At 40.8% G+C, this 27,177-nt stretch overlaps 1 protein-coding gene across 3 annotated transcripts in view; it reads left to right on the forward strand.

The window, feature by feature from the left end:
• The window catches only part of LOC143423536 (putative G-protein coupled receptor No18), a 70,359-nt gene extending 47,464 nt beyond the window's left edge, over positions 1–22,895 (forward strand). For all 3 annotated transcript variants that reach the window (XM_076894924.1, XM_076894926.1, XM_076894925.1), the window contains exons 2-7: positions 14,310–14,539; positions 15,261–15,398; positions 19,084–19,196; positions 20,579–20,912; positions 21,627–21,927; positions 22,650–22,895. In XM_076894924.1, coding sequence (XP_076751039.1) covers positions 14,384–14,539; positions 15,261–15,398; positions 19,084–19,196; positions 20,579–20,912; positions 21,627–21,927; positions 22,650–22,825 — 1,218 coding nt within the window. In that variant the 5' untranslated portion in view covers positions 14,310–14,383 and the 3' untranslated portion in view covers positions 22,826–22,895. The remainder of the gene's footprint in view (positions 1–14,309; positions 14,540–15,260; positions 15,399–19,083; positions 19,197–20,578; positions 20,913–21,626; positions 21,928–22,649) is intronic.
• The last annotated feature ends 4,282 nt before the right edge of the window (positions 22,896–27,177 follow it).

Consider the following 27,177-nt stretch of genomic DNA (forward strand, 5'->3'; position numbering starts at 1 on the left):
TTCCGGAACTTCCACTAGCCTCGCGTCATTGTCAGCTTTCCGTTCGTATAATAAATACGAAGTGCGAAAGAAGAACGAACGATCGTTATTTTATGAGCCAAACTGACTCTTGGTCCCGCGAGCTTATCAATTTCGCAGCAACGATTGGCATCGATCGTTCAACGTGTTCAGCGCGCAATTAATTATAGATCTATTTAAAAGGCGCGAGTGCTTTCGACGCTTTCGAGGAACGACGAGCTACAATTGTTGCTTTATGTAAATTCGCGCGCATTCGAAACAGATTGCACGGCTTCTCTGACTAATTAACCCCAACTCTGGCGCTAAACGTTAACTGTACTCTGTTCGTTACTGGACTAACAACTTGAACGTCAATAGCGCTTGCCGTTGAAACTTTAGTGAATTGTCATTCGTTATTAGACAATGGGCAACGAGAGGAGCAGCGAGCGTCGAACAAATCGGTTCCCGCGACACTGATTCGTTGATACGTTTCACGGAAAAAGACGCGGGAGATCGAGAGTTTCATTTAGAACTTGCGAAATGTGGTGGTATATTAATATATCCGTGTTTCTCTGTCGGAAGCAATTTAACGTAGCTCCAGAAACTATGATGTGGAGCATAGTAGGTACGTATAACTCGTTGCGAATAAGAAACATGTATCGTGACGCAGAGTGGAGGAATAATATCTTACGACGGGGAAACAACTGCCGCTGGATCCTATCCAGCTAATTTTTACTACCCAAAGTACCATTGTAGAGGAAGCATCGTGTAAAAATGAAATGGTATAACTTCGTCCATGAACTAGGCGCATATATACACCCCTATGAGCTGACGTATTTCGTTGCGAGATGAACGTTTCAGAAGGTTTTCCAGAAAATTGAATGTAAAGACTGAAGCACGTAACACGCTGATAAGACGAGAACATGGAACGAAAATTGGATAATATTTAATTTTACGTTAATTCAAGAATTAACGATGGATATTTGATTTATTTAAGATTGAATGTGGGGTGCAGCAATCATGACATTCTTGCAGATCGATATATGAACAGTTAACGAGGATGTAAACATTTTTAATATCGTTTCTTAGAGACACTTTCAATTACTCGTAAATTATATTTATAGCCAAAAATGATTGACCGTAGAGATTAATTTTAAATAAATCTTTCCTCACAATTGAGTCGCAGCAAAGAACCATACCGAGTTGCCACGTTGATCGTCAAAACTTTTACGCGCGACAACTTGAATAATTCATTTTACGTAGAAAGCAAAATCTGGAAACCCAATAAACCGACGGTTGATCGAACGCGCCTATCGACGACGTCCAAAGTTCTTTTTCTTATCCCGAATTTACGTAACAATTTTCATAATGGCGGCGGTAAATTCCTGCTTACCGATTTCCTTCGAGAATTCAGCGCCGTTCGAAGTCTGCGATTCAATCGATGTAATGCTGAATTCGAGACCTAAGAATTACGGCAGTTTCTTCAGTGAGTGGGCAATTTTAACGTTCGATACGTTTACCATTTCCTAACGGGTCGCACGAAGGAAATTGTTCGCAGTTTCGTTCGGTTTCTATCATTTTAAGTCAGATTACGTGTACCATCGCGTTCTGAATTCGCGATGCCGTTAAAGGAACGCGTTTAAGACGCGACGGATCACTCGCAGGAGGAATCAATTTACGGTCTCATTTTACATCCCCAGTTTATCCTTAACTAACAAAGTCTACGGAAGGTTTATGAAAACACTCAAAGGTGTGTACTTTCAGATGGCAATCTCAACGGCGCTCAAAGACACAGATTGGCAGGAGCTCGACAAACAAATTCCCAACGAACAGAGAAGTTGTACAACCGTTTACGCGGGGGAAGTAACTTCTCGTTTGCGTTCGTTCCCATGCAAAATGTTCAAAGTCTACGGTTCACGCCAGTGAAATAAAGTTAGTACTTTCAGATGAAACAAGTAAAACTAATTGTTGTTCATTTCAATATTTCGCAGTCCCGGTCATTCTTCAGCTGTGTGTTTTGGTGTACTTCACAGACTCCACAGAGGCACGCGAAACACACCAGGCAAAAATCAATATTTCCTAGCGTACAATGGACTTGAAAGATTAAAAGCTCGGCTCACGCATTCGAGAGGATATTTTTCTGTGTACAAAACTATTCACGGTCCGATGATAGTTCCAGAACACATAAAACAATTATAAAACAAACAGAACGCAATATCCGCAACGAAAATGAACACACGAAAACCGTAAACACGATTGTTAAGCAATTCTCCAACAATTTTTGCAACTTCTCGTCACATTTGATGAAGCTAACTCGCCAGGGAAGAATGTCAAAAGAATTTCCAAACTTACGTCGTATGATCGGCTTGCAATCTATTCGATTGCGCGACACGAGTATCCTTTCCCGTGTTTCCCTGGCTTTTTCCCCAGGCAGGGCGAAAGTTTCACCCACGCTCGTTCGTCTTACGCCACAGAAGCGCGTTCATCCAGCGCAGTTCCGCGAGCCGTGTTTTATACGTCGTAAACCATTCCCTGGTACAGGCCAGTGATTATTTACGACCGCGGACAGGAATATCTCTATCACTGCTCGTGGTCGATCGAAAGCACCGAACAACACGACCGTTTCTCAAGACCGCCCGCGAGCGACTACTTACTCGCCCCTGTTTTGGTTCGAACGCGTGTTTACGCTCGTACGACTTTGGAGATCATCGGTAGAAATCGTCTTGTTCGAATTATACACGACAATTATACATTTTCGAACGGCTACTGTCCATCGATTGCTTGTTTTCTCCGCGCGTTCGAGAGGGATTCTCTGCAACCCCTTGTTACGTATCGTTTCGACGCTGCAACAGCTAAGAATTAACCTACGGGTGGGTGAACCAAAGCAAAACACCAGCAAAGTGGCGGTTTTGTGAAACGAAAGAAGAGGAATTTCTAGGTAGAGATAAGAATTATTCGTACGAGATTTTCGTGGGAAACACGAGAAAATTCGGTGGTATAAATTTGGAAAATGTTTGTAGGAAATTATATCATAAATCTGGGTGATTTCTAATCCGAGGGAGAAGAATTATTCGTACAGAATTTTTGTGAAAAATATGAAGAAATTCCTGCGGTATAAATTTCAAGGGTGTTTCTTATAAATGTGGCTTCTTTTGAGGAAAACGATTTAATCCATTAATTCGTGAGCGGTTCGTGTGAAACATATTTTCGAAACACTCTAATAAACACTCTAATGAAAGGGATTGTAATTACCAAAGTAAAGCAGACGTGTAATCCGGGCCCTTTCACGAACGTTGCTGTATTTATGAAAGTTTATCGCTCGGATTAGTTGGACGATGCAAGTGTTATCTTTATGAAAAGCGTCGTAATTAATAGCGATTAGCCAGAGGCGGAAAGATCGCGAAGTCTAATTGGAAGCTGAAGCGAACGGAGTTCCCTCTTAATGGCGATCGATGTATTATAAACTCGTGGGAAAGCCGAAAATTAGGCCAGGAGTAGGGTTCGTGATTCGCTGATTTCTAAATTAAGGGCTCGCAATACGTCTACGTGTCGCATATATTAGGTAGTCTGGAAAGTTCGCGTCCTTTTTCCCAGCTCGTAAATGGAACCTTAAATTTCCGGCACTATTTCATCCCAGTGAGATTTAACGTTCCATTAACCGTTCTCAAACAGTTCGACTGGAATTTTAGCTATTCCATTAACTATTTTCATAAAATACATATTTTTCTTCGCGCTGAAACATTTCAAAACGAACTTCCGGTGAATATCCGCGATCTCGAAAGTATTATCCGATTCGTTGCTACGTTCAATGATTAAATCGAGAAGGATTATGGCGCCACGAAATTAATTTCGTACGTCTGGTTTTACAGTTAATGTTATTATCGATTTAAATAATTAGTTAAAATATATTTCGAAAATTGACACTGGTAAAATAAGAACGCGTTCGATAAGTATTTATTTCTTTTTTTTTTCTGCGAAGCTTTCACTTATGTGCCAGGTTCCCCTGGAAGAAAACTGCGAGGGGGAATAGAATTTCTGTGTTGCGATACATTAGCCGCGAAAGAAAAGAATATTCTTCTAACTCACACAGTCGAGCTGGAATTCTTGTAACTTGCGAATTTTGAACTTGTTGCGGTTTGATTACAGCTCGAACAAAACTTTACCATTAACCCTTGAATAGAAACCGTCGTAGTTGTTATGAACTTCTGCATTTTTCGCGCCCCGTCAGCTTTTATGCGTAATGGGGGCGCCGCGAATAAAATGCAGATTTATTTTTACATAATTTTAAGGTAGAAATTGTTCGTGTGATATATTGAAAAAGATATTAAACTTTTAAATAATATTCGTGGTATTAAATTAATATAAATCTTTTCAATATCAATGAATGAATTAGCCACGTCTTTTACTATCGACAAGTTAATTATCGTGCACTAGTTTCGCACGAACACAGAAAAGGGACGTTAACTTCCTAATTAGAATGGGGCTTGTTTCGAATTCGCGAGATAATTGATTGCGTCGTTATCTAGCTACTAACTCGCAGAACTGCATAGTCGTAAACCATCGCTACTTGCGAAACGCTATTAGGATAAACGTAATCATCTCGTTAAAATATCAATCATCTGTGTAGACGTTTATTAGTGTTTCTAAATGCAAATCATCATTTTTCCAATTGAGTGTCCAATGAAAAATTAGTTAAGCAAACACGAGAAGACATCTTGATTATAAAACCTCGTTTGATGAATTTCAAAGGAACAATGATTAATTTATCGTTCGATATTAATTCGTTCAGCGACACGATAACGAAGCACGAGAGCGTATGTGGACTTTACAGTCCCAAGGGATGTATTCAGTCGATTTTCTGTGCGATGAACCAACGACAGATGTTTGTCTTCTTCGTTATGGTATTAATGACAGCGAAAAATTAACGTCCTATCGATTTGCCTCGTGCAAATGTACGTAAAGGAATCTGAAAGGCTTGCTTCGTTACAAAATTTGCATTTTCGTATGCTGCACACATTATTTGTATTACTTAGAAGAAGATTTTTCTAAATCTTTGATGGAAAGGATACTTTACCTTAGAAACATTTTTTGGTTGAAGTAGGCGTGAATGTATCGGCTCTCGTTCATCGATACAGAGGAACAGTGATACTTTGCAAGATAGCCGTGCTGTACAATTAACGTCCGAAGATCGATCGTGGGATAAAAAAGAAAGAAAGAGAGCGAAGGTCGCGTCGCGCTGGCCGATTCTGTAGGTCGCCAGGACGAAGCTGGCTTGGAAAAAGATTCGTGGCGTGTTACTCCTTTTTTGCGACTACGAATTTTCTGACGTTTGCGGCGATGTAGATTTCCCAGGCCTGAAAACAGTTTCGTGTTACTGTAGTAAATGTACCTGCTTCTTAAATAGCTATTCGTAAATTTCTTTCTTAAAAAAAAGTGTTTGAAAAAATTATTTGGACGTACGTTATTCAATTTTAAAAGACTTATCTGAGTTTGCTGACGAAAGTCATCGTACTCTTGAGATAAAAGCTTCTCTGCTTAATCCTCGCGTGAATCGTTGAAAAAGAATTTATCCGTGCACGCTTTCAACAATTTCCGGCGGGGGAACTCATCGAAAAAAAAACCAGTTTGATGTGGTCCACTCTGTATAGACACTTCAGATACTTTGAATAAAATCTTTGAATGAAATCGCGACCTAACAATTGGTTACCTCCGTTAAATCCGCCTCTCTTTCATTCCTTCCGTTTCTGTGGCTTCGCCTCGACGATACAACGCCGAAACGAACCTACGATAGCTCCGAGCCAGAAACTCTCAACAACCACTTGACTTGGAACCATAAAGTCAAAGGGAAACTTCTCGGAGATGAATTCGACCATGCCATGTATTCTTTCGAGACTGTTTCCCCTTTAATGGTGCAACGCCGCGTCAGGACTCTCTCTCTCTCCCTCTTTCCTCCTCTTTTACAGCAAAAGTGATCGTCAACAGAAAGTCATCATCTCTGAGATCACGCAGAATTACACGTTTAATGATTTAAATGCAAAATTCTGGACGCGAGAACTGAGATCCAAAAAAGCATTCATTTGCTCGATTAACTCTTGTATTATAAAGAAACGCCCGCTAAAGGGTGCCCTCGTTGGGTGTTCTCAATTCAGTTCAGTAATGTATCATACAGGGTGACCAAAATGGTAGTTTTAAAGAAGGCATAGTTGCTAATTAAAAGGTGCTCTATTCTAATGTCCTCTCGATCGTTGCACGACTTCTTACTTTTCAAATCTCTGTTCTAATTTGATTTTACCTTTTCGCGCCTTTAGTTTATATTCTTTTTCAAGTCTGTAGGCGTTTTTTTCCTCCGCCAATTGAGTACTTTTCGAAAATAGTCGCCTCTTATTCTCCTTTCCCAGTATTTTCACCGCAGCGACGGAAATTTCCCTGTTTTCGCTACAGTGGTCAGGTTTATGGTGACTGCTTCACTCGGATTCAGTTTTTGCAGTCCCTTTATAGGTCACGTCCGCATCATAAACTTAGTCATCGTCCCAATCGTCGCAGCTGCGAACAGATGGGCCCTAAAAGTACTAATCCTCTTTTCTTTCACCTACATTTTGCACGGTTTCTTTTTTATAACTAAATTATCATTCCTCCCATTACTCACATTACTCCTCTAAGACTAACACTAAACCAGACATTCGACTCTATCACGCATTAATCTAATCTAAAGCCTCCATTCGCTTATACCTCTAATTTTTAAATACCACACTTCTAATCGATAGACTGAGTAATTATGTAGATAAGATTACCGCAGAATTCTCAATGCTTCGGATACAATGTACAAAAAAAAAAAAATAAGAAATCTATCGAATAAACTGATTTGACATAACCCAATGCGGTGTTTCAGGGTTACGTATTTGTCCAGGATTTCAGCAATTCTCTGAAAGACAATGGGGATACATGAACCGAATAGATTACGTTAGCCTCGCTGATAAACCAGTCTTTCAATAGCTGGAAACTTTCAGCCTCGAGTGCGGCCATAAATTGTTTCGAGGGATTACGCTACCCCTCGACGCTTCCCTCTCGGTTTCTCCATTGTCGAACACGCTCGTAACGCTGTATTGCGATATAACGCGGCCCGCGGAATCGTCTCTCGTAATGCCGCCGCGTGAAATTAAGTGACGTCGAGGAAAGCGTTTTCGTCTTTAAGACGCACACTACCCAGGCTAGGTAAATTTCGTCGAACGCGGTATCGCGAGCGTAAAACTCGCCGTGATAACGCCGCTCGCTGCATAATGACACGGAAACGCGTTCACGCCGCAGTGGTTCACGCTTTTTACCGCGCCGCCATTTCGGTCCCGCGTCCCCTGTCCTTTTCCAGCGGCGCGCCGGACGGGAAAAGGCTCGTAAAGATTGGAAAACGACACGTTCGAGGCATTCTGGTTGATGTAAAGGCCGAACGTAAGTGCTCCGTTCGATTTGTTTTAGTTGACGGGAAAATATGACGGGCAATAATTTGCTCCTCTCGCGTAACATTGTGTAACCCTCGCTTTTATTTTTCACACGCGTATATTCTGTACGAACGTTCCAATGTGGATGCAAATGATGCATCTCTTAATTTCTACCGTCTTATATTTACTTACTTTAACCCTTTTACTATCAGAGTATCGAGAGAAAAGCCATAAACTGGTAGACCAATTACATCCTGTATCTATTTTATTATTTTATAACATTTTTTATGACACGATTTGGTATTAACAATTATCATAAGCTAGTAACGAACAGCTGTTACTTATTTTTGGCGTTGGGTTTAGAAAAGAACATCAAGGCGTCACGTACATGTGACGCTAGTAGCGATTATTTTTTAACAGCAAATCCTTTATGTAGATTGGAATTTTTATTGCTCGCAGTAATGTATTTTTAATAATAATCTCGCCTGTATTTCGCTTGTTTGTTGTTTGTTTTACATTATTCAGCAGAGATCACGAGCCGGATCGGCTTGATTTTTCTCCACATATTCGTGTCGTCGAGTGAAATTAATTAAACCGTTTCGTTAGAGCACCGTTTCCTAGACCACTCGGCGGCTACACCGTGAGTGGTTGAATTCAAATCACGGCTTCGCATCGCAAATCTACGTTATTTACATTGAAGTGAGCGCCGTTTTGTGTACGCGAACGGGACCGAATATCTGCGCGGCCGTCTAAAAAGGGGAACGATCTGAATTGCTTGTTAAATAAATTCGAGCACAATCGTCGCTGTTGAAGAAGGAGGAAATAAAATCCTGAAAGTGTTTCAGCGAAACGCGAACCATCGACGAAACAATATCAGCTTCGAATTGACCGGTTCCGATGATTAACGACAAATAAAATGGTTTCGAAATTAAACTAGACGATCTTTCATATAAAATTAACAACGCGGAAAACGCTTTTGAGTAATAGCTTCAGAATAATTCTCTTTTTCGTGTCTGATATTCTTTTATCCTTCGTTTCGATGTAAATTATTCACATCGAAATAGGAAAAGGGTTAAAATGAAGATGAATGCAGGATGGTCTCGCGCTAGGCTACAAATTATTCTCCGCAGATGTCTCCAGCTTTATTACGAGCAGAAATTTATGCCGTTGCAGGCTTAAAGTCCCACCATCAGCAGCAGGAAGATCCCTCGCAGTTATCTCTTAGATATTACACATTAGTACTGCGAGTCCCCTAATTTTGGTACGCCTCGTGACACGTATACGTAGCTTGTTGCGATGCATTTCTAATTCAATCATTTTATCAATTTTAATCCGTAAATTTAATTTAAATTAGGTCAAATGCAATTAGTTATTAAATGAAACGGTTGTAGATGATTACGTTTACATTTTTATCGATACCGATACTTGTGGTGACCCAGATTGTTTCACGCTGATGAGAAATACAGATCTTAATGCATCGGAAACACGTAACAAACGGCACCTAAATCTACCGCGTTAGATTTATGTTGTTTTCGTCCCGACTTAAACGCATTCTGGAGGATAAGTTACGAGCAAAAGAGAAAGGATGTAAATACCATTTATCTTTTTCGTAACCCTGTTTCCCGGTATAAAATGGCACCGGAACACGGATAGGTTTTTGTTCGAATTACTTAACTGGCTCCCTTATTTAACTAGCAATTTATTTAAAATACATCGTTAGCGCAACAATTTTAAGTTCGTTGTTCATTGGCAGCATTGAATCAACATCTCTGAAGTGTTCGAGGACACATTTTATTCGCGTCCACGTGTAAGAATGGAAAGATATAACTCAAAGTCCTGCTAATATCTTCGACAAAGAGTAAGACGTATTATCGAAAATCAATAAGCTGGCTTCGCGCGAAGTGCGGAACCGTTGGCAATCGATGCAATAATTGGACCACGTAAAAGACACTATTACACTACGAAAATTACGTATACGATCGCTTCAACCCTTGAACGCGTCACACGGACAGCTCACGCCCTCAGACTCTAGAAAATGGGTCACTCGTCGAGTGAAATCGTTGTCTTTATTCACTGTATCGTTGAGATTTATTTATTGCCACCTATCGATTGGCCAGCTCATACAGACATTTCGATACGATGCTTAACACCTCGTGTACCCGTCTGCTCCAGTCCAAATTGCATCAAACACTCTTAAAAAGTGAAAAGAAGCTTTCCACGATCGATCGTATACCAAAAAATATTTTCGTCAGCGCTGAAAATATCAAACGCATAATTTTCATCGACGAGATTGGTCGGTGTAAGCATTGTCTCGTAAAAAAATGCGTGATCTATGAGTTACGAAATGATTTGCGGATACTTCGCATCGCGAAGAGTATCTTTCTTGAACGTGGCGCGAGGATATATGTGGGTCTCGAATAATGTGCAAGTTCCATTGCATACGATAATGTATCCATGTCGTAGAGCAGGGGTTCTCAATTTTTTGTGGCGCGAGTGCAGTCGAGATTGCAAAAAATAGTGGAGGGCGCAATCGGATTGCAACAGCACGCGGTGAGAATTAATACCATACTCTACTAATGCATCAAAGACGACGATGGAGGCTTGATTATAATAAGCATAGTCAATGTAGTCAGTTTAGCGAATTTCTCATTAGCTAGATTTTAAAAAATAACATAACTTCTCTCTTTTTTTTTACTTTAAAAATTTAATTTTTTTCATTATTTCAACATTTCGCGTATGTAAATGGCACAAATGGCACATGTGCGCCAGTGGGTACAAGGTTGAGAACCCTTGTCGTAGAGAATAACGCGTTACTTCGACTGCATTAGCGTTCGAGCGTAGAAAATAGTTTGTCTATGGAACGCTGAAGAACAAATAACAAGGAAATATTCATATATTCATTAAACGCGTGTCTATCTCTAAACGCAATCGACTCGAAAGTTTTCAGATCACTGATCACGCTGTACTTCGCAATTACTGGAAATTGATTTACCAACTTCATCTGCAAACCCGGATTTACGGTACAAAAAACCAGTGAACTTGAAATATCTTTATCACCGATTAATTCATTAAATAACACAAGTGGAATTCCATTCAACGAAGCGAGATTTTAGTACACGTTCAGTTAACTAAACTCCTCTTACCTAATCTACTCTGGATCGTTACTTCGTGAGAAGTCATAGTGGATAGAATCACTCAACTGCTGTTACATGAACTTAAGCAGTTACGCGAGCAGTTTGTTCTCGTGCAAACTCAGATAAACGGAGCTCTACTTGGCAAACGACAAATTCGCTTCTTTCATTAGCAATCTCGAAACCAACTAAAGGATTGCACATTTCACACGTGCACTGATCCTCACAGAAAAACTACCCCCTACTTCGATTTACATCGCGAGGTGAACGATCTAATAAGAATCAGTAAGTTCATTCGTGTGCTAACAGTGTTAACACATTGCTGACCGATCACGAGTTAACTCGTGTTTTCGTGGCCAAGCGTTGATGACCGCCCACGATTAAACTCGTGATGATCTTTTTTCCGTATCTTTATTGCTTTCACGGCGCACTGTTGGAAAGTTTGTAGTGCAATTATTTGGTCTGCATACCTCGAGTCGTGTCTCGCTTATAAGATCAGCTAAGTTTCGTTCTTAAGAGTGTCGAAGTTACCAATATACTCCACTTCGTGGAACTATGCTCGCCCATGGGGTGGTAATTTTAATTGCAAGCCACGACCAACATTCGCCACCCGTTCGACCCGCGAGATCCACTCAGTGTCGCCGAATTTTGCCCTAATCTAAGGAAACCACGCGAAAACTATTTCACCCTGTCGAGTTCGCGTGACTTTTTGCCGAAGTTATCGCAACACCATCGAGATCCACGCTGAGCGGAAATCTTGCTGCATTCTTGGTACCTCGATGTTTTCCGCAGGTGTTATTAATCGCGAGCAAAGTAACGCTCTCCAGTCGCGTTAATTGCCACTTTGTCTCCGCGATGCGACTTTTAATAGCCTCAGGCAGAGAATTTAGCGCAATTCTTTCATCAAACTCCAGAAAATGCTTTCAAGCAGGTCAGTAATAATTTTCTATCGCATTTTCGCGATCTTGAAGGAGATTGAAAGTGTTGTTATAGACCAGTCGATCCCAAAGTGGTTTACATCGACCTACAAGTGGTCTATTGTCAATGAAAAAAAAGAATTTGGGGTGTCTGAAATGTAGCGATGGCCTACGAAAGTGGAGCTTATTTACGTATATTATTTACATCTTCATATGTAATTTGAATACTAATTATTGAATCCTATTATTTTGTTAATTAATAATCCAAATTAGAAATTGTTAATAAACAAGCCATTAGTATTTGTGGAAGAGATTTATGGTTAAACACGAGTAAATTGAAGCCAAATATTGAAATTTTGTTATCAAAGCATCAAGCTCATTCCTCTCATTAAAAGCATGGATTTTGTTGTTTATTTATTGTACTTTATGTGAACATATTACTAGATTTGCATTTTCCGTCATTTTAATTAGTAAGTGTCAATATATAAACTCGACATATCTTTCTATTTTTAAATTTTTCACACTACAGTAAATTCTACCAAACACATACAAAATTTATGTAGTTGAAAAATTAAAATTAAGAAAGGAGGAGGTCTACTCACAACAGAAAAGATCGATAGGATAGTCACAGGATAAAAGTTTTGGGAATCTCTGCTACAGACGATCCTAAGATTCCAATATGTAAGAAATAATGTAATTATGTTTCACATTTTTCGAAGATAGATTAATTTTTGTAACGCCTCTAAGTCAAACTTGTTTCTACATTTTTAGTGAATTATTCGAATGGATTCGCATGAGCACGTTTGAAATAAACTGATTCCAATGAACCATCACGAATAAACGAAATGGTATTTCTCCGCTGGAAAATCGGAATAACGATGCCCATCAGAGATTTAATTAAGCGAAATAAGAATACATTAAGAAGAAGGAGCACGGATGTTTCGAATTAATTTCTACTCCGTTCCCTTTCCTCTATTTACATAACTGATTGACGACAATCAGCGTTACCATTAAGAAAAGATAGATTTGCATAAACGTCACGAATCGCGTTTAACAGTCGATGCGCGCGTCAATAACAATCGCGATGGAAATTTTATTTCGTCCTCGGCGGTAACGATGGGAAATTTATTCCCATAGATACGCGTAGCCATTTATATTCCACATATCAAACGTAAACGTTCGATATTTTCATGGAACGTGAATTGATGTAAAATACAATTAATGTCGCGCACGTTTCGAACGTGCCAATTCCATTAGATCCCGGTTGATTTGAATCCTTCGTGAAATATAAAAACTTCCACGTGTGGAAAACGTGAATGGATTTTCGTATAATTAACGCATTAATTTCTACCGTTTCGCAAGGAAGTAACGTTCTCGAACTGGCGGATGAAAATCATTCGATCGCCTCCCTTCCGATAAAATAATTTAACGCCGATCACATTACGCGCGAGTGACTCAAAATCCGATAACGAATCAACGATACTCCAATTGAACACAAATCTAGCCTTTAATAACTCGAATACTTGGTTACAAGTAAGGCTGGCTGCATAAATATCATACGAGGGTACAGCATCGTAGAACGTAATTAAAATTCGAATAAATCATCGAACACGCTGAGGAATTAATATGAACGTACCGCTCTCGCGATTAATTCCGTGCCAGTGGGATTGAAACGTGCAACACGAGCGCGAGATGATTCCTTCGAGCGAATTACTCGAAACGCTATCCAAAGCTTTATCTCGAGAGTCGTTTAACTTGTGTATAACATGCTACTCTTATTTCTAACGAATTGCTTCATATCTGTTCCTTTAAATCATTCGATTCTACCTGGACGACTAAATAGAAACTGTTCAAATAAGTTAGCCTGGTTCAAGAGCACTATGTTCGCCAGTGAAAAGGATAAAATGACATCCTGTTGGCTTAATTTAATTTTATTCCACCGATCCATCGTATTAATTTCGCGTATGACATCCGGATATTGACTCGCAGATCAGAGTCAAGGGCTTATAGACTCAAATTTGTTGTCGCTAAAATTCGTTCGCCCGTCTACGCTCGCCACGCTGCATGAATATGAATGAAGATACAGAGAGACGAATCTCGCGTTCGTGTAACGCGGCTAGACGAAGGCGTAAAGTACGTGCGATTTAACCGATGTGCACGTTACGCGGTTGCTCGACGGTCGAAACTGAATGCTTCTCGTCTTTGAAATACATACAGCGTTCGTACCGTGACAACTGCGAATGGCACCAGAGTAATCATTAGTTTTTCGAACAATGGAGATCCACTTGTTGAACGCTTTTGTAGCGAGCTGGTTAATTGATATCGATTTATAGATTTCGTTCTTTGAATACATGAGGCATTATCCAGCCGCATTGGGACCGACAGAAGTCAAATCGCTGTACTTTCACAGTTAAAATGTCAATTCGTTCGTCTATCTATAGAATAGCTCAGTCGAGAAAGGTACCATGAAATGGCAGAAGACCAACGTAAAACTATTTCACTTCTAAAGCAAAAAGAAGAAAAAAATAAATAAATAAAACGTAGAAGATTAATCACACGCATTTCTTCCTATCGCGATGTCCATCGATACAATCTCACCCTCGATACAAAAGGATCGGTAAAACGTCTAAGTGCAGCTTCTCAGACGTTTCCGTCGAACGTGTACTGTTCTTTTCATCCCCAACCGCAATCTCGACAAAGGACGAATCGTTTCGTCGATGAAATCTGACGGAAGCGGTTTTTGGTATTCTTTCGTGAAGAAAGTATCGTGCCTCTACTCGTGGTCTCCGTTTTGATGGTCTTCTTATCAACCCGGAAATGTTGTCTTGCAGGTGGCCGTATGATGCACGGAAATGCGCCAATTGCTAAGCAGAACGCATCGTCAATGGACCGGCGGTAAAGCGCCATGGCGAATCAAACGGGCAATTACTATGGGGACGTTTATCAATGGAACCGCACGGTGTCGACGGACGGTCGAGATACGCAGACGGAATACTACCTGCCCAATTGGACCGATCTCGTTTTGGCGGGGCTGTTCACCACGTTGATCATCGTCACTATCGTAAGCAACAATCAGCAGGGCTGGTTTCGACGAAGGAAGCATCGCTCGAGGCCGTTCAGTGATAGACGACGGGGTTGATCAGATGGATTGGTTCTGCGATCTGTGTTGTCGGTGGGAATAGTTCAGAGTAATCTTCCCTGCGGCCAGAAGAGTTTCGAGTGTTGCTTCTTTCTCTCTGATGTCTTAGTCGATTGAAATAATTTCTTTTCTGATTTATTAATGCCAGAAGTGTAAATTTGGAGGCTTATGTACTTCTTAGCTGTGTTGAGTTACTGGTGATTAACTGTCGTGTCGATTTCTTCTCTGATGAGTAAAAAATATTGCACGAAACGCGAGTGAATATTATTTAACAAGTTTTTTCTTGGTTGCACAGATTTTAAAGGAGTTTCACAGTTTTATAATGCTTCAGATTGTTAAGGTTAATAGGAGAGACTAAGATTCTGGAAAGAATGTGATTTACCCGGAATTTAACCTTCCATGCCTTCTTTCTGTTGGTATTTTAAATTCCAGAAGGGTTCCTAGGGTCGCTGAGATACTCGAAAGTTTTGCGTGGAACATTTTTGTTGGAATAATTTTTAACAATTTAGCGAAATCGTGCAAAGTTGTAGCGCTTGCATGTCCATTGCGCACTTATGGGGCAATTAAGTGCTAGCCAAATGTTAATCAAACATTCTTTAGTAGATCCCACCCAATAAAGTGTCCGTTTTCTATTGCATTGCAGGTGGGCAACACTCTAGTAATTGCCGCTGTGATAACAACTAGACGTCTACGATCCGTTACTAATTGTTTCGTGTCCAGTTTGGCCGCAGCGGATTTGTTAGTTGGCCTGGCCGTGATGCCACCAGCAGTATTATTGCAGGTATACAAGAGTATTTCAAAATATGTAGAAATAACGAAATAAATGATAATTACAAGTGTGCCCAGAGAAATGGAAAAACTTTGCGTAAACATAAATTAAAAAATATATTTATAATAAACAATACAAATATAAATTTGCGTGAAGTAATATTAATCAGTGAAGTCTACAGTTGATTAGTATCGATGGAGAAATAAATTTGTCTAAAGCACAGTGACAGAAATCGAAGAACTCGCGAGATTAAGTAGTACGAGTCAACGATAGGGCAATGAACGTCGGACGTCCAACATTTCGCGACTGTTCCCACAGAAAAGTTCAAGCTGTTCGCGTGCAGGGATCCTTTTATCGTTACATAAATCGACAATTTAAGATTTCACGAGATCGTGCCAGCGGGAACATTAGGGGAAGATATTAGCTATAAAAGTCGAAAAAATTGCAGTTATATATGGTCAATGCCTCGTACGTGATCACACACGTTATAGTTCCTCTCTCTTTCTCAGTGATAAGGCGGTACCGTGAAAAATAATTCGACGCACAGAACACGTTACACGTTACATTTACATAATACATTTTGAAATTTTAAGCGAACAGGACCATGTCTTCGAATGATTAAGCAGCTGTTTCGATAATTCTAAAGGTTTACAGTCCGCGTATTCGACATGCGAATGTACAATTTAATTTCTAGACATATTGGCTATTCAGCTTTAAAGTTTGCGCGACAAATGCCAACATTGATCCTTCGTTCTCCTCGAGCAGCGAGGAAGAATTTTGCATATAGATTGAAGCTGAGTTGGTTCATAATGAACGCTCCTCGATACGGTGAATCAATCAAATATCCGATCAACCAAATCCTGCGGAGACGATTCTTAATACCGACGCTTTTCAATAGGAACGATTACTTTTTCTTACTTCACGATGATTACATGCTGGAGTGCTTTGATAGTAAGGGATAATAGAAAATATCCGAGGGATTATGAGAGAATGGAATATTTCTCTCAATGGCCTCTTCTCCTCAATCTTGTTCGTACAATTGACATCTACCAATAAATTCGAATAGTACGAATTATATTTCTCATTCAATAATTTAAAGTTAAAAGACGTACAGTATTAGAGAATAGAATGATACGATAGAAACGTAACTTTTATAAATGTTAATTAATTCCATGAAAAATAATATTCGTGATGCGATGATTGATCTCAGTATGAACTTTGCTGAACAAATAATGTACCCGTGTAAATGCTGGCGTATCTAATTTACAGCATCGAAATGTACACCACGGCGAATCTGTGGTTAGTATTCGAGGCATGTTGGTCTCGAAGAGAGCGTGGAATAATTTAATTCCCGGTTTCACGGTTACTCAGCGAACTCAAATAACAAAGTGACACGACACCTTGGAGGAACGCGTGAGTTGGTCACAAGTTGCTCTCTGAATCTAAACCGTAGCAGTCGTAATAAGAAATAGCACTGGAAATAACAAGCGTCGCCGACAAACGCGAAAGTACCCTTCTGAGCTAACAGTAATTTATATGCAACCTACCCTTCGTCAAACGAATTAAAGTCTTGCGCAATTATCCGGAATTGAACTAAAAAAAAAATAACAGAGAATCTTTATTATTTTTCATTATTAAATTAATGAACGAAGGTTCTTAAATAGTAATTGAACATTGTCGACTTCGAAGTAGATTAAACACGATACAGTCATTAAAGATAATCAGTGTAACGTTTGTGATATTTATAGAGAACTGTGAAAAAGATTCGCTAAATTTTACTTTAATAGAATAATTATTTTCGTTTTATGATAAATTCTGTTCCGTGCCAACTCTCGATCCTTTTCCTTGTAACATGCTTCACATTTCTGAGCTTTTGTGAGTCGAGGTAAACAGAACGTGGAATGCGCGAACAAAGTAAAAGAAAAACCATCTTCATCTTCAAAAGCTGGCTCTGCTTCTTTCAAGTGAATTCAAATACAAAAGAACGCGGTAGTTGTGTCGATTCCTTTAGTTCTGTGATTACAAGATTCATTTGGGAAATTATTTTGCAGATACAGTGCCAGAATCGACATGGTATGAAAGCTCTTCTTTACAGATGCCACATATTGTCATTAAAAAATTCAATACATACAACCTTCATTTAATTTCTCAAACACATGGACGCGCATAGCTTTTCAAATGCAAATTGGCAACACACAAAAACATTACACGTTTCAATAACTCTTGTCGCCAAAAGCTCTCGAAACGATGATTGAAAGGTTGTCAGGGAATTAAAGTCAGCCCACCGTTTCGAGGCATCGTAAATTCTCGCGTATAATAGGATAAAGCATTAGAGAACACGGAGTAGGTTGAACGCGGCAAAAGACAAGCCATCCGCGCATAATGCACTCGCACATACGTAGCCCGCGTACAGAAAAGGAATACAGGTAGACACGATGCTCCACATTTCCCTTTTCTCCCGTTTTCTTTGCGTTGCGCGTTACAAAGGATAAGTAAGATGAAAAGTACTACGATTTGAATAGTGGTGCGTGACATAAAGCATTAATCTGAGTGCTATAGACGAACGCGAGCGCGATACAGTCTTTTATTAGCGAAGTAAATATGAAAAGATCGCAAATGAATGAAAAAAAGGAAAAGAATATTTTAAGTAAAATCGATTTCTAGATAATGAAAGTGTATTGGCAAGAATATCGGGGATAAAAGGAGAAAACAGATAGGCACGTTGAATGAGAAAAAAAAATTGAACGCGATAACGAGTGTTTAACAGCCGGTCGTTAATCTTTCTCACGGGCACTGATGTTTGGGTACACTTCCAGTTATCTATCGAAAGAGAAATTGCCTCGATAAATTGCGTATAAGCTGTCGGAAAATCTTCAATAATATCAATTCGTGGTCGACTATCGGAGAAGAGAAGAGGACAGTTCCGTGTTTCCCAGAAAACAATCTCGCTAATCTGCCTTCTTGCATCGTAAATTCCCTCCCGTGTAATTAATAATCGCTTAATCATTAATCTCTGTTACTTAATGAGCAAATTCGATGAGCAGTAAATTACGTTCCATGAATACGAAATTCGTACAAGACTGCTTGAAACGGTTCGTTATTAAACTTGATAATTAGCAAAAAATGAATTAGCATAATATTGCATAATAGTTCATCTCGTTGAAAATTAAAATGTAAGCATTAGGAACGTTCCACGGCTTCTTCGTGTCAAATAACTTATTAAGAAACGCGAAGAATCAAAGTAATAAATATTATTATATCGTTTACTGTTTATCTTAAATCTCTACGCGTGGACACTTGCAAACAATTAAATATGCAAGATTTTATAATAAATATATAGAGACAATATAGAGTAAAAATTCCTCCTCGTCGATAAATAGCAGAAATTCTTTCCACCCCTCAACACTACATTCGACACCTTTAATAATGAAAAATTAAAAACCGTCTAACTCCCTCACCTACCTACCCTCAATCCGTTAAGCTCAATTGTATCAGTCGTGGAACACCTCCATCCATTTAGAAATTAAAAAACGAGACCAAGCTTCGATATCTGTGCACGCGTTTGGACGCAACGCTAACGAAAGTCTTCACCCTGTTTCGCGATGGCACGCTCTGAAAACGCCACCCTTTTTCCCGCAGCCACGCGCGGGGCGCGAAACTTCAAACGAGTCTGTCTAATAAAACGAATTTGACGAAGCTCACAGGTGGTACCTGGGAGTTGGGCGAGGTACTCTGCGACTCGTGGGTCTCCCTCGACGTTCTTCTCTGTACTGCCAGCATTCTATCGTTATGCGCCATATCCATAGACAGGTGAGTAACTCGACGCGTTCAGCGACACGTCGCACGTAAAACGGCGAAAACGAGATTACCGCCGCGAACATTTTTTTACCGCACGCGAATAGAGTGGCCGTCACCGACGGCAGAGGCTGTCGGCGATATTCAGGGGTGGGCTACTAACCCGGTTTAACGGCGACGCGGAGATCCACGTTCGTCGTCGAACGGGAGTCGTTCAAAGTTTCCACAGGACTTTCCCGGAAACACGACCGCGCGGTACAAATTGACTGGCCGATCACGTTGCCGTCGTTTCGTATCGATCCATACTTAACCCGTTTAGACGTAGTCGCGTCGATGCAAATTAGAAATTCTTCGACGAATCAGCGTGCGAGTACGCATCGATGCCACTGATGACCTAATCGTATGACCTACCTATGGGGTAGGAATAGAAATTTTAGATAAGAGCCCAGGCCACTGGACCATTTGAAAGAAACCTTAGATAAGAGTCAGATAGTATGTTTAGCAGATTTAAAAATTGCTGATTGCTTGGAGCTGTGATTTTTGTTTCTTGGCGTAGTGGCATATGCATCGATGCCACTCCTGATGACCACTCCTGCGGACAACTACAAGGGAGAAATAGAGATTAGAATAATTTAAAAGAATTTTAGATAAGAGTCGAATAAAATGTTTAGCAAATTTAAGTATTGTTGATTGCTTGGAGCTGTGATTTTTGTTTCTTGGCGTAGTGGCATGTGCATCGATGCCACTCCTGATGACCACTCCTGCAGACCTACAAGGGAGAAATAGAAATTAGAACAATTGAAAGAAATTTTACATAAGAATTGAATAAAATCTATAGCGATTTTTAAAATTCCTGCTTGCTCGAAACTATGATTCTTGTTTCTTCTTAATTGTTTGATGAACCAATATATGCATCGATGCTACTCACGATGGACAGTCGCGTGGATTCCTAAAAGAGACAAGTGTTAGAATATTTGGAAGAAATGTATAATTTGGGTTGAACAGTTTAAAAGAAGACACAGTCTCAGCCTCAATCATTACATGACTTCTTACTTTTCAAATCCCTGTTCAAATTTGATTCTACCTTCAGTCTACATTCCTTTTCTTATCTCATATCCTCCCCTTCCTCATCAGGGTCTTCACCTCGCGATAGGAATTTTCTTGCTTTCACTGCGGTGACCAGGTTTATGACCGTTTCACTCAGACTCAGTTTTTCAGCCCCTTTATGGGTCACATTCGCATCATAAACCTAGTCACCATCAAACCACTAATTCCCCTTGCTTTGAACAAAATACCTACAAATGTATGTTTAGCTGCTTTAAAAATATCAGATCGGTCGAGAGCCGAAGAAACGATGTTCCTTAGTGCCTCGCAAATGATGTTAATTTTCATTCAAGATACCTAGCCGTAACTCAACCACTGATATACAGCCGTCGACGGCGGAGCAAAAGATTGGCCGGCCTGATGATCGTCGCTGTATGGGTATTGGCTGGCGCTATCACCAGCCCGCCGCTCCTCGGATGCTTTCCACGTGCAACGAATCGCGACAGTAAAAAATGCTCGTACAACATGGACTCCTCGTACGTGATATTCTCAGCAATGGGCTCCTTCTTTCTGCCGCTGCTGGTGATGCTTTACGTTTACGGGAGGATATCCTGCGTGATTGCCAGTCGGCACAGAAACCTCGAAGCGACCGAGAGCGAGAACGTTCAACCGCGTCGGAACGTCTTGGTAAGCGCGTCTTTCAAACCGCGATTCCTTTACGTTTCTCGATTGGATTCGAAGTTGACGATCTTAGTCTTCTTTCTTATTCTATGATCTGTCGTCACGTTTGTTTTATTATTCAATTTATTGATAACTGTATCGATTATGTAATTTTAAGAGGAAGAATGGTTTAAGTAATTTCTCTGTCCGAAGGAATGTAATTAGTGCCATTTAAGATAGAATGTTGGGTCTCGAAAAGTGTTAGAGCACGTCGAAAAACGCTCTGGTTAGAGGAACGGAGCAAACGCGGCGGTTCAGCTCTCTCGAGAAGACCGACGGGCGCGTGTAAATGAGATATCGATTCGCAATTTGAATCTATTGATACTAATGCTTACAAACCTGTTAGAGCGACGGCGTTCGACAGATTTTCCACTGGGTAATGCGAAACTCGTGAATACAGAGGAGTACAGACGTACTCGACATTACCCCTGAGAGGAGTATCAAAACTCTTACGTCTTATTTACTTTCATAAAACCTGTATATAAATATTTATAAATCATTTCAAATTCGATATTTCAACTAATTAAATTAGAAATTACAATGGTCAAGAAATGGCCATCAATCAAAAAAAAAAAAAATAATAATAATAAAACAAACTACGACATGTTCTCAGTTCAACGAATCGCTCGCTCTTTTCTCAGCTTACGAACTCCCATTCTATCCGACACGAATTGCCCGCAGATCGAACGAGCAAAAAGCATCAGGGTACGAAGAACAGAATGCGTGACCAGCACTGTGACCTGCGACAGGGCCTCGGACGACGCGGAGCCCCCAAGCTCGAGGAAAAAGTCCGGGATCGTCCGCAGCCATCAGCAGAGCAGCATCAACAGAGTGGCTAGGGAGACAAAAACCGCTGGCACTTTGGCGGTGGTCGTAGGCGGGTTCGTAGCGTGTTGGTTACCGTTTTTCATCCTCTACTTGGCCACCCCTTTCGTGCCTGTGGACCCGCCAGATATCCTGATGCCAGCGTTAACTTGGCTGGGTAAGCGTCGTCGGTGCTTCGCCGCGATAATCAAAGCTGCTCTTGGCGTTGGCCCGTGTCACGGACTGTCGTTTTATAATTCATCGATTTTCGTCAACGAACCGATCAAACGATGTGGAATAATCGCGTAATTATCGTGACTCGCGATAATCGCGTTATCGCATGATTGATTGGAACTAAAGGGAGAACGGTTATCGAGCTAATTGGATTATATAATTATAATATCGTGTATGAAAGAGGATGTGCGTTTTTAACGATTGAGCATCGATAAGCGAGTGAATTAGGTAATGTTGAGACATCTTTTGACCCGATGTGATTATTTGCTGAGTTATTTGCAGTGAAAGATTAATTCTGGTACGATTCAGTGAAAGTCGACGAAATGGTTGACCATTACTACTGAAATCTACTGGTACCTACGAAATACTTTGTTAAACAATATATATTTTTTTTTTTTAGTATGTTTTTACAGATTTTCTAAAAATATTGGTGTACTAGAAGACGTATAAATATTTTTATGCAATAAAAAAAAGATGTCTGTCATTTATCAAGCGATTATATTCACGCATCAGTAGTAATGCTCAATAATAAAGTCCAGAATTAATTCTATTCTTACTGTAAACGTTTTATTATTGAACTGCGAATGTTCTATTGTTGCCATTCTTACTTCTCGTTATCATATCTCTTAATCTTGCTTTAAGTTAATTTAATTTTTTAAATTTTAGGATGGATCAACTCGGCTATAAATCCATTCATCTACGCCTTCTACTCAGCCGACTTCAGGCTTGCGTTCTGGCGACTGACGTGTCGAAAATGCTTCAAAAGTAGAACCACCATGGACCGTAGCAATCGGAAGTTGCCAGCTCCGGGTAATTGGAAGAAAGACACATCGAGGACGTGAATATCCGGGAACGAACATTAAAACGAATACCCTTCGGTTGTGATCAACACCAGGATCACTGTGATTTATTTAAAAAAAACGCGACTCGCATCGATATCATATCTACTTAATTTATTCCAAGTGTGCGACATCATCCTCACGAATCGTATCTGACGGTTTAGAGACGAGTAACGATATACGCTCGCGATATGCATAAAATATGTGAATGTTTGTATTATTCGGAATACACTACGTGAAACTACAGCTATTGTTTTATAATATGTGTAGTGAAAACCTATATATATACATAGTTAACTGAAATTTAAACCAAAGCTTCACATACCTTACATACCACATTATAGAAACTATTTCATTAATTCTAAGAATACTATGATTTCAATTTCTATCATATTTTCCTCCTAAAGAGTGTCGTGTAAGAGAGAAGAGAAAAACTAATATTTTAATAAACAAACCTACCGAATAATATATTTATTCGCAAATTTATGACTGACCGCTCGAGTTGCACTTAATACATACAACAGTGTGAAGACTATTTATTCGAGTAATAGATGAAAGAAACACATTTATTTATCTAAATAACCGCGATACCACGAATCTATCGTGTTGAGTTGTACGAGAGCGTACCTGGATACGCAGGTGAAAATCCTCATCCACGTTGTAGAACCCACCAACAATAAAAAATAATAACCGACCGTAGAAAATAGTCTTCCTTTTATCACAACAGTATCTTGTCTGTATTTATCGACGCATAGATATCTGTAAATGTAGGAAGTACGCAAGTATACGGATTTTATAACGTCCCGCTGTGTTTCACTTACCCCGGCATCCCTCCGTCTGTTTCTTTGTCTTCCGGTGCTAATTACGCGATACTGGCCGCGCGTACCGTTATCGTCGCAAATTAGCACAACGTGGAATTAATTAGCCAACCTGGCACAAAAGCAGCTCGTACTCGACTCGCCGCAAGAGATGCGCTCCATCATCGCGCGCGCGCCACGACTGGGAGCATATTACGCGGTTCTAAAAAATTTAAATCGCAATGACAATGGACGGGGATCATCGTTTGAGCGAGTAACTGTCGAGCAGTACGTATTAGTGGCCAAGAAAGATTCGATCGAGTGCGAAGTCTCGTTAAACTTTTACTATGAGTTTCCAGATGAATCGTTAAAATTATTATTCGATGGTAATAAGCAATTTGAACTGAAGTCTGATTGCCGTACGCGTGCAATGAAAATATAAATTATCCTTCAAGTAGCGAACTTATATCTGGAACTTAGAAGTTAGTCATGCAAATGTGGAATTTCGCGTAGACCAATTCGAAGTTGGAAACTGCAGTCCAAAAACGCAATCAAAACTCCGTGCTTTTCGCGAGCACGCGGTCTCGCTGTTCTGGTGGTAACATCGAGTCGTAGGCGGAGAAGTTCAAATATCATCTACGAGATGAAACCTTTTCAAGAATTTTGATGAAGGAAAGTTACTCCCGGAAGTAATCACTCAGAGACGTTCATGTAACTTTAGCGTCGGGTATAACCACGCGTTACGCTTTCAAGGGATCGGTCTTTCCGACGATATCATGCTAAGGGGTACGCATCACAATTTAAGTTATCTTCAATGTACTTAATTATTACAAGCTCTTTTCACCGTTCGAAGATCTAATTTCACTACACATGCAAAAAGAGCGTCACTCTCAGTGATCGCATTAAATGTAATTCTTCTGTGACAATCATAATGGCACAGATGAACAATGAATAGTTGCATTTAGATTTTTAAGCATTTTTTTATTAAAGAAACATATTTCAATAACGAACACACACGGACAAATCAGTGGTCGAACTAAACCATACAAGATTAGGTATTTCTCTATTTCTTCTTTGCCTCTAGAAGGTTACAATGCTTTGGTTATCTTTTTTTTTTTGGTTTTAGGTATATAGGATATTTATGGATATAATTAGTGATCTTTGTTGTTTTTTCATTTTTTTTTCCTTTAGCACTGAAATTACCAAGCGGTTCAAAGTACCCAGTTCGCTCTTAATCGCCTTGGCTGCTCGATCGCGTGATCGATCTGACATATAGTATTACTATCGTTATACAATAATTGCTATGACTATCGAATCGCCTTGACAAATCCCGACCGTGATCACGCGTATCAAGGAGCCGTCTATTGCTTCCTGTTTAACGTTTAAACATACGATGCGCCCACCCCAAGTCTCTCTCCCTCTTGCAGCAAACGTTACACCGTATTCACGCTCGATCCTCCTCTTACATCTCGTTGAGGGAGCGACGAGCGAAACCGTTGTCGCGTCCGTCTCGTCGAGTGAAGAGCGAAGAGGCGCCCCGCTCCTCGTCGAGGATACGCGATCGGCGATCGACAAAATAATCTCAAAACGCGAGCGTCGCGTCACTCTCATCCCGTGGTCTGATCGTTCTTTAAGTCCTCGTTACACGTGATTACGCGTAGACAAGTATGTATTGATATGGCGTTTGGATATTAATCGTTGCAACACGCGCGCGCTTACGATCTACGACGGAGCGTCTCGAACAGCGCGTGGAACATTACGATCGATCGATACGACGTTCTGCGTTTCCGTTGAGTTGTACTCGGGATCTACGTTCGCGTGCAGACGCTTTCGTTCGGCAGTGACGTCGCCGACGTCGGATGAAACGTTCGATGGTTGAACTCTCGCGTGTCGTTTGGCGGTTCCGTATCTCTCAAGATTCTCGCTTTCCTCGTGTTAACCATCGAGTTTCTCTCTCTCTTTCTCTCTCTCTCTCTCTCTCTCGACGTTACGCTCGGACGTGTTCACGGCGGCGCTATTTCTAATTTGTACGAACGCGGCACATCTCGATGAAAACGTCATTTTTTGATATGTACGCAGTGTGTTCGGGGAGGGAGATATGTAAATCGATTTCAATGAACGACCGAAGGTTTCTAGAAGACGACTCAATTGAATTACAGCTACCCGTTCCGCGAGCTCTCGCGATCGATCGTTGTCGCGCACGACTCGAGGCTCGTAAAACGTGGACAAATTGCAGCGAGGAGAATCCTCGGTTTTTCTCGCGCCAACGGATCTCCCGTGTCTAACTTATCAAACGATTTTATACACTGAAAGCTTTTTACGCGTTGCAGGGTGGCGACTTTTGGTTCCCTCGAGAGGAATCCATTTTTCTTCGCGCGGAAGCGATCTCTCTCGTCTCAGCCAGCAGGGTGGACGTTCGAAAATCGTGAACAGAATCGAGGTTCGCATTTTCTAAGGATAAACGTCCGTCGAACGCTGCTGCGAGACGAAAACGTCTTCCTCTCCTCCTCTCTCGAATATTTCCTGTTCGAAACTGACCTACGATCGAGCCGGAAACGGACGTCCGTGCTAGAACACGATCGACTCCGTTCCTCGCTCGATCGACAACTGATACACGCTTGATCGCTTCTCTCAGTCGTTCCACGTCCATCGCGAATCGCTTTGAACGTTCGCACGCACGCAGTCTCGTTCTCAATGGCTCGTTCTCTCTACACCGTTCCGCTTTGAACTTTACATCGGCAGGCACACAACAGACGCCACGTGCGCACGGGGCAGTTCGCGATCCACCACCCCTCGCGTGCAATGGTGCATCGTAACGTTAGCGAATCGTCTGCAACCGCGCACGGATGCAGAAACCGTTTTCGACACCCCATGGACGCTCTCTTTCTCGAGGTGCGCTGGAATCGTACACCCACTGGCAGATCGATATATAGTACAATTGGTAGGAGTAACATTATACAGTCGCACGTAATCATAGTAGTAAAAAGTAAAAACAGTATGAAAAATTATTGTATTGTTTCCCGTTACTTATAGTATTTAGGTCGTGCTCCACAAGATGCTGTGAACGCGAACACCGTTCCCGTCTCGTACGCGCGATCGTCGACGGCTATCGTTCATCGAGGAAGATCGGTAACGTTCCTTCGCATTCGTCTCCCGTCTCGTTCGCGGTCGATCTTTTGAACAGCGTCGTCGAAACGAGACGATCTGGTCTGCTACGCCCGCGTGACTGTATATACGTAACTCGATACATCGCGTTCGGTCAGCGTTCGAACATGGAACAACCGGTTATTAAGTACAAATGTTGAATGAATCGCGAACAGTGACGCGGATGGCGGTGAATAGTTCTCTAGATGGTCGACGAAGTGATGGTTTTTTTATTCGAAACGCAGACTCCGCGCCGCCACTTCCGGAGTCGGGATGATCGGTACTGTAACAGCAGCCGAAAGTCTGCTCGTTGTTAATGAGTGATTTTTACGATAAAAGGGTAAACGCTCACAAACACGAGATAGTTTCGCTCGATTACATTTAAAAATGGTAGCGTCGCGAGGATTTCGTGTT

The sequence above is a fragment of the Xylocopa sonorina genome, chromosome 5 (assembly GCF_050948175.1).
Source record: "Xylocopa sonorina isolate GNS202 chromosome 5, iyXylSono1_principal, whole genome shotgun sequence".
Lineage (NCBI taxonomy): Eukaryota > Metazoa > Arthropoda > Insecta > Hymenoptera > Apidae > Xylocopa > Xylocopa sonorina.